The following is an 8,129-nucleotide window of genomic DNA, read 5'->3' as shown; positions in this document are numbered from 1 at the left end:
CCAGCCCTGCTCTCCCCCTCCATCCCACCCCACTGGCACATCCCTGCTCCAAGCCGACTCCACGCCCTCTCTAATAATTGTAAAGTTAATTTCCCAAAAAGGGGGATGTTTTCCTCAATTTCTGTGATTTTTGACAGGTTCCTGCAGGGGAGATTTAATAAATTGGGGATGGGAAAGCCAAGTCAATGTGGCTTTGCTCCTCCTGAGCACCTTCCACACGTGCACCTCCGAGTCCTTTATCAGCACCCACGGGATTAACGCTTCTGGGATCCCAGAGAAGAGGAGATTCACCCCCTTCATGGAATGGGATAATGAATCCATGTAGGATCCTGAAAACCAGCTGAGATAGGGAACTTAAACCTGAGAGAAGAGCTCCAGAGACTGAGTCATCCCATCACCCCCCCCCCAAGTGTCCTACAGCACATCCGAGAGCCGCGATTTGCTGATCCCGAAGTTACACCGAAGAGCTAAAACTCCTTGGAAAGCTCCTTGGAAAACACATGGAGCAGCAAAGCAGCCGGTTCCTGGCGAGCTCCCAGGAACCTCCTGCAAGAACATGTTGGGTTTTCAAGCTCTTTGCTGGAGCTCATCTTCCCATCTCGGTGACAATCTGTGCCACCGGGAGGAGACCACGGCTCCTCTGCCAGGGAATGAGGAAAGAGTGTCTGTCTGCCAGGGCTGCTGCAAAGAAATGCTTTTGGAAGGATGACAAGGACTCATCAGAGCTGTTGACCATGGAAGGGTTGGTTGGACAAGAGCTGGAGGTGACCCCGGTGGCTGGAGGGTGAAAACGTGGATTTCACGCTCCACCTTTCCTTGTGTTGCTAAAATCCCGAGATCTCCTGAGAAATTACACCTCTTATTCCTGGCAGGACCAGAGAAAGGGAAAAGAACCCGTGAAGGCTCGAGCTCAGAGATGAGGCACAAACCAGAACTGGAGACCTGGACAGAAGTGCTGCTCCAGAAAGCCCCACAGTGCTTTAAACTGAATCAGCAGCCACCAAAAAAGGTTTCCCAGGAAGTCCCACTGCTCTCCTGCCTGGAGCTTTCACGCTGCTCCGATTCTTTTAAAGTTCTTCTTAGAACTAAAATCCTCACTAGGAAAGCTGGTGAATTCTGGGAAAGACCTGCCTTTTGCCCAACAAGTTCCTTGCTCAGTTCTCCAGCAGGTCAAGAGGGAGGTACAAATTAAAACCTGCACCTTGAATCTTAAATGTGATCTGAGTTCCTTCTCCTTGGACCTCTCAGAGCCTCAGGGTGGGGGGAGTTAAAAGCCAATTTAACGGCAACAGAAGCTGGGGGTTAATGAACACAGGCAGGGAGAAGGCACCTGGCCTGGAAAAAGCTTCCATCAGGTCATCTGAGTCTTGACAGGAACAAAATGCTCGATTTTCTCCCCTTCAGAAGCAGGTTCACCTGATCTCTGGGTGCTCTGAATGCAGGGCAAGGGATGGGCTGTAGGGGAGAAGCGATTCCTCGGGGATCAGGAGTGATGCACGAGATTCTCGGCTCCCAAAAGCGGTAATTAAGAGGAGATCAACTGAAGAAATGGGAATAATCCCCCTGATTTCCCAAGCTCAGCCCCGTGTTCTCAACCTCACGACAACGAAAGAGGAAGATTAAAGAATAATGAGCTTCTGCAGCGTCCCCAGAGCTGCTGATCCAAGGAAAGTGTTTGGAAAGGTTTGCTGGAGCTCGAAGCAAAGGTGTGAGAGCAGGAGAAAGGGTCATCCTGGGACAGTGTTTTGTTGGAATACCTGTTCCCAGGAGGCTTTAGCCACCCCTTAAACAGGAATTAGGATCCTTGCCAGCTTGGGATTGTGTGTGATGCCAAAAACCACGGAATTATGGAATGGTTTGAGTGTTGGAAGGGATCTTAAAGATCATCCAGTTCCATCCCCTACCACGGGCAGGGACATTTCCCACTATCCCAGGTTGCTCCAGCCTGGCCTTGGACACTTCCAGGGATCCAGGGGCAGCCACAGCTTCTCTGCCCAACCTGTGTCAGGGCCTCCCCACCCTCACAGACAGGAATTCCTTCCCAGTATCCAATACCTAATCAGGGAGGGAAAAAGGGCTTTGAGGAGAAGATTCACAAGATCCAGACCAGCTTCTGGACTCAGAAAATTCCGAAAGCATTTGCTTTCCCAGCTTAGGGTGGGACACGTGTTTCCCACTAGGAAAAAACACCCAAGTGAGGACATCAGGTAGAACTCTAGAGGGAGGGAGGCTGTCCCTGCTCTGTGCTGCTGGCACTGCTCCTTCCTGGGGCTGGCACTGCCCACCCGAGCTGTGGGACAAAGTACAAACCCACTGGGATCCCACAGAGGTCAGAACTCCCTTTTCCAAGCCCCCACTCCCATAACCCACACTCTCCTGGCCTCCCCTGAGTCTGTTCCTGAGGGTTGAATTCCGTGGTTTTATTAAGGAGATCCCAACCAAAGGCCACTTTCCAGTAGCAAGGAATAATCTTGCTGTGCAGGGGGATAAAAAAGAAGCAGGGAAGGAGCACAGAGACACCTTCAAACCGCTGCCTGATCCCTCGATGGGAAACAAACAGGAGCCAAAGCTGCTGCCGAGGAAAATCCATCGCTCTCCACATCCCAATCCTGCCCCAAATTCTGCTCCCTGGTGGAGGCAGCCCCGTGAACTCCTGCCCTCTCTCTTGGACAGCAAGGTTGGAAAAAATACCTCCCTCCTCAAGGCAAAAAAAACCTCCCAAATTGCAGGCGCTGGGTTTGTCGAGTTTGGGGTTGGGATCGACAGTGTTGGTGTTTCTTGTGGTGTCACATTGAAAAATGCGACTAATGGGTGTCATGTGCTGTTTGTTTTCTCATCGTGTCCCCCAGGAGCAAAGAGGGTTTGGAAGGGATTTTACAGACACCAAAATAGGAAATCCTGCTGGAGCAGAGAGGAGAAGGGACCCGGCCCCGAGGCAGGGATGGGGACACTCTGGTGGCACTGGGGACGTGCTGCCTGTGCCAGCACTGCTGCCTCCACACTGCACAGATGGGGGACACACCTCCTCCATCCCAAATCCGCTCCCTGCCCTCATCCAGCTGGGAAAGAGCCTGTCCCGTGGAGGGCAGGATGGGAGAACCACCAGTCGTTCCACCAGTGTCACCACTGCCACTGGGGGGGACAGTGGGACATGAGGACCCCAACCCCACATCTGCCGGGGCTCAGCACCCCCAAAACCAGCTGCCCTGCGCTGCCCACCCGCCTTGGGGGCTGCAAGAGGGGGGGTCTCACCCCCAGACCAACGAGGGGGCGACACAAGAAGGTCTCAGCCCCCCCCCCCAAACCGGCTCAGTCCCCCCTCGTGCTTCATCCCGAGGCCCCCGAATTCCCTGAGATCCGAGGGAACGCTCGGCACCACCAGACCACCCCCAGCGAGACGAAGCCCGAGGGGTCTCCCTGCGAAGGGGGGGGCACACTCCGGGGGATCCCCCTCCCCTTTGGGCCCACCCTCAGCCCGCCGGGCTCGTCGCCCTTTTAAGAGCCCCCCCCCCAGGCCCGCGCTGCCCCCGCAGTGCCCCCCACGCGTGTCACCGGGCACGGAGGGGGGAGAGATGGAGGGGGGAGAGGGGCAACACCCCCTCCCACCTCAGCAGAACCCCCCCTGTGCCCTCCCCGCGCCTTCCCAGTGACCCTTTAAACTCCTCAAAGCAACGAAGTGCAGGGGGAGCCCGAGAGGGACCCCCCCGGCAGGAGGGAAAGGAGGAAAGGAAAGGGGAAAAAAGGGAAAGGGAGAGGAAAAAGGGAAATGAGGGTGAGAAGGGAAGGAGGGAAGGAGGGAAAAAGGGAAAAGGGAAGAAGAGAAGGAGGGAAGAAGGGAAGGAGGGAAGAAGGAGGGAAAAAGGGAAGGAGGGAAGAAGAGAAGGAGAGAAGAAGAGAAGGAGGGAAGAAGAGAAGGAGGGAAGAAGGGAAAAAAGGGAGAAGAGAAAAAGGGGAGAAGGGAAGAAGGAAAGAAGAGGAGAGGGGGAGAAGGAAGAAAGAAAGAAGGGGAAAGGGGGAGAAGGGGAAAAAGGGAGAAGGAGACAAGAAGGGAAGAAAGGAAGAAGGGAAGAAGACAAGGAGGGAAGAAAAGAAGGAAGGAAGAAGGGAAAAAGGGGAGAAGGGAAGAAGGGAAAGAGGGAAAAAGAGGAGAGGGGGAGAAGGAAGAAAGAAAGAAGAAAAGCAGGGGAGAATGGGAAAAAGGGAGAAGGAGACAAGAAGGGGAGAGAGGAAGAAGGGAAGGTGTTTCCACGCCCCACTCGCGCCCCCACGTCCCTCCCTCCCCCCCTCCCCGGCTCGTCTCGCGTGGCAGCGCTCACCTTCCTCTTGTGCCGGTGGATGTCGCCGATGGAATTGGCCACGGTGTTGGGTCCCAGCAGCATGCGGGTGCTCCGGGGCCACTCGGTGCTCACCAGGTGGTGCTCCCCCATCAAGATCTTGCGCACGTTCTCCGCCCCCGTCACCCGCACCAGCGGCCGCCCCAGCAAGTGCGTCTTGAAGACGTTGCCGTATTTCTCCCGCCGGGAAGATTGGAAGCAGGAGCCCTGCGGGGGTGGGTCGGGGGTGTGGGGGGGTCGGTGTTACCCCACGGCACCCCCGCGGCGGGGATAGAGAGGGAGGGGGGTCGGGGGGGGTAACACGGATGGGGTCCGAGGGGGTAGAAATGGGGTAACCCCGGAATTCCCACCCGAGCACGGCCCCGCTCCCTCCGGCGGCGCTGCCCGCCCGCTCCTCCCGCAGCCCGGCGGGGGTCGGTGCCCTCCACCCCCCTTCCTCCTCCTCCTCCTCCTCCTCCCTTTACCTTCCCAATCGCTTTTAAACGTATTTTTATTTTCCCTCCTCCTCCCCCCGCCCCACCCTTCCCCCCCCTCCCCCCCCCCCCCCCCCCTCTTCCCTCCTTTCCTTTCTTTCCTCCCTCTCTCCTTTTTTTTTTCCCCCCTTTTTTTTTTTTTTTTCCCCCTCTCTCTCGGGCCGATTTTACTCGAAAGGCTGCAATTTGCTTAAGTAAATCTCCAGATTTCAGGGAGTTTAATAACTTTCCCACATGCTCCAGGGGCTTTTGTCGGCAAAGAGGCGGACGGAGCCGCAGGAATAGCGGGGGGAGAAAGGGGGGGGGGGGTCCCCCCCAAAAAACCCCCCCATCCCGAGCGGGGAGAGGCGCTTGCGAGCGCCGCAGCCGCGGTGCTGGTGGGGTGTGAGTGCGTGTGTTTATTTTGAAACAAAAGCGCGGTTGTGAGGTTTCAGATGTTCAGGTGACCCTGTTTCTTGATCTGCGTAAATATAATTAAAGTCCTTTTTGTGGCATTAATAAAGAGTTATTTGTACACCATTTCCAGGGCAGCACAAAGAGGACCTTTATGTGGCAGAAGTTTCGAATGGAGTCCAATTTATACAAAATTTTTGTATTTTTAGCCCTGCGCTCTGTTTGGACGGAGCCCTGTGGAAAAGCGAGAACCCCTTTTCTGGTCCCCCTGTAAAAATCTGATAAATTTCTTTAAAAAATAAAGCCCTATTGAGAGCGTGCCGTTAACCCCTTCGGCGCCGGGGGCCGCCGGGGCAGCGGGGCCGCCGTGTCGGGGCTTCCCCGGCGCCGGGGGTGGGGGGAAAAGGGGGGGACACACACACACACACACACACACACACATACACACACCGGGGGACGCCGCCGCTCTCTCCCCGCCGGGACCGGAGCTCTGCCCTGCCCCGGGCGGCTCCGTCAATGAAAAGAAAGGCGGGAGCATCCTCGCCGGGCTCCCGTTTGATTATTGTAATTATTCGGATTATTTTTTCCGCAGCGGGAAACCCTCGGGCTCGTTTAGCTCGGGGGAGGGGGGGGGGGGGGGGGGGGGGTCCCCCCCGGGATGCTGCGAACCCCCCTTCCTTCCCGGGGTGCCCCCAGCTCGGCTTTCGCGGCTCTCCCCCCCCCCCTCCACCACCCCCGGAGCGGGGTAACCCCCCGTTCGCCTCCCGCCCGCTCTCCTCCTCTTTTTATTTTGGTCTTTTTCGCTGGTTTTTTTGGCAGTCTCCCCCTCGCCTCGCGGGCCGAGGGGGGATCCCGCTCCGCCCGCCGCTTGTTGGGCGTTTAGCGAGGTTAATCCCGGGTTAATCTCCCGATTACCTCCGCGGGCTTCCCCCACGGGCGGATCGGAGCGAAGCCGCCGGGAGCAGCCCCGGGAAAAGGCGGATGGGACGGGACGGAGCCCCCGGGAGCGGAGGGGGGGGGGGGGGGTTGGACACACACAACCAGAGGAACCCCCGCGCCGCGCCGGCCACATCCAGCCGGGGCTGCTGCCTCCCACACCCCGGGCTTCGGCACAACCGAGGGGTTTGAGAGAATTTCGGCTGAGGACGGGGAGGAAGGAAGGGGTTTGGCAGCTTTAGGGGCGACCCCGAGGTTTTCGCAGCCCCGCAGAGCCCGGCCGGGAGCTCAGCGAGGGGCGAGCCCAGCCCGGCTCCGTCCCCCTCGCATCCAACACCAAACTCCCCGGGCGCCGGTTCCCTCCCCGAGCTCGCCGAGAAACCCGCATGATGCAATCGGGAGAGGGAGAAAGAAGAATTTAAAAAAAAAAAAAAAAAGTAATATATAAAACAGCAACAAAAAAAAAAAACAACCCCCAAACCGACAACAAACACCGAAAAATGAAAGAAAAAAAAAAAAAAAAAAAGCCGGTCCCAACCCACCTCCAGGGAGGGCAGCGAGGGGAATCCTCCTTACCTGCAGGAGCCAGTGGAAGGTTTCTCCGATTAAAGGGAATCCCATGGAGCCTTTGGGGATTGGTAGCTTGCAGGTTTTGTCGCGGGTGGCAGCCCAGCGGAGCTGCCACAGCTGTTGGGACACGGCCAGCAGCAAAGTCAGTGACACCAAGCACGCGGCGAGGGTAGCCAGTGCCGAGACGAGATCAAAACTTGCAAAAAGCATATTTGGAAGAAGGAGGAGGAGGAGGGTGGGGAGAGAAACAGCCCCTTGACAGGCACCACACTCGCACCCACACACACGACACGCACGCCCGGGAAAAAAAAATAAAAAATAATAAAAAAAAAAAAAAAAAGGGCGATTGCGGAGCGCGCGTTAAAAGCTGCCTGGGGGGTCTTTGGGGCGAGGGGGGCCGGGCTCGCCCCCCTCTCTCCGTTGGCAGGTTGGAAAAACAACAGGGGGAAAAGAGTGGGGGGAGAATGAAAAGGATTAAAAAAAAAATTAAAAAAAAAAAAAAAGGTGAAAAGCCGTTTCTCCTCCGCCTCTCTCTCGCTCGCTCTCTCTGAAAACTTTGTTTGGGATAAACTTGACAGAGTGACACAGGCGGAAAAAAAATAAACAACAAAAAAAGCAAAAGTCAAAAAACACCCCCACGCTGCGCGAAAAGAGAGGGAGGGGGGGGGGGAAGGGGAAAATTAAGGAGGGAAAAAAAAAAGCAAGAGGCGCCCCAAAAAGAAAGGGGGTGGGTGAGGAGGGAAAAAAGTCGAGGGGGAAAAAAATCAAAAATGATAAAAAAATAAAAAAAAAGGAGAGAAAAAAAAAATAAAAGAAAGAAAAGCTCCGGAGTGAAAAAAAAAAAAAAAAAGACCCCAAAAAAAGTCCAAATGCAGATGCTCTGGCTCCCGCTCGCTTTTCAAGGCAAAGCCACACACACCAGAAGGGGAAAAGAAAAAAAAAAAAAAAAAGAAAAGAAAAAAAAAAAAAATAAAAAAAAAAAAAACGAGCGAGATTTAAAAAAAAAAAAAAAAAGTTAAAAAATCTTAAAATAATTCAGCCACGACCTGGAGAGATGGAAGAATTAAATAGCTATATATATGTATCTACACACACGGAGCGAGACAGCTCGGTTTATATCCCTATCTCTCCCTCTCTCTATACATATATAAATATCTCCCTATAAATATATATCTTATTTGTTAGCCCCGGAGTTTCACAGACTTTGAGCGAGGAGAAGAAGAAGAAGAGGAAGAAGAAGAAGAAGAAGAAGAAGAAGAGGGAGGCAGGGCTGCCGGGCAAAGCCCCTCTCAACTGTTCAGTTTGAGTAAAAAAGAAAGTCAAATGTGTGTTTATATAGAGGCGGGGAAGCCGGGGCTGGGCCGGCCGCCAGCGCGGCTGCTCCCCCCGCGCCCCCACCCGCACTTCAGAGGCTCGGGGGGGG

At 55.0% G+C, this 8,129-nt stretch overlaps 1 protein-coding gene across 2 annotated transcripts in view; it reads right to left on the bottom strand.

Moving 5' to 3' along the window:
- The window catches only part of LOC113955257 (cytochrome P450 26B1), a 24,913-nt gene extending 17,566 nt beyond the window's left edge, over positions 1-7,347 (bottom strand). For both annotated transcript variants that reach the window (XM_027660538.1, XM_027660539.1), the window contains exons 1-2: positions 6,713-7,347; positions 4,317-4,541 (exon numbers count right to left, since the gene is read on the bottom strand). In XM_027660538.1, the coding sequence (XP_027516339.1) occupies positions 4,317-4,541; positions 6,713-6,916 (429 nt within the window). In that variant the 5' untranslated portion in view covers positions 6,917-7,347. The remainder of the gene's footprint in view (positions 1-4,316; positions 4,542-6,712) is intronic.
- Between the last annotated feature and the right edge of the window lie 782 nt (positions 7,348-8,129).

The sequence above is a fragment of the Corapipo altera genome, unplaced genomic scaffold (assembly GCF_003945725.1).
Source record: "Corapipo altera isolate COAL_440 unplaced genomic scaffold, ASM394572v1 295, whole genome shotgun sequence".
Classification (NCBI taxonomy): domain Eukaryota; kingdom Metazoa; phylum Chordata; class Aves; order Passeriformes; family Pipridae; genus Corapipo; species Corapipo altera.
The sequence above is the reverse complement of the archived record's forward strand: the minus strand, read 5'-3'. Positions and strand labels throughout refer to the sequence as shown.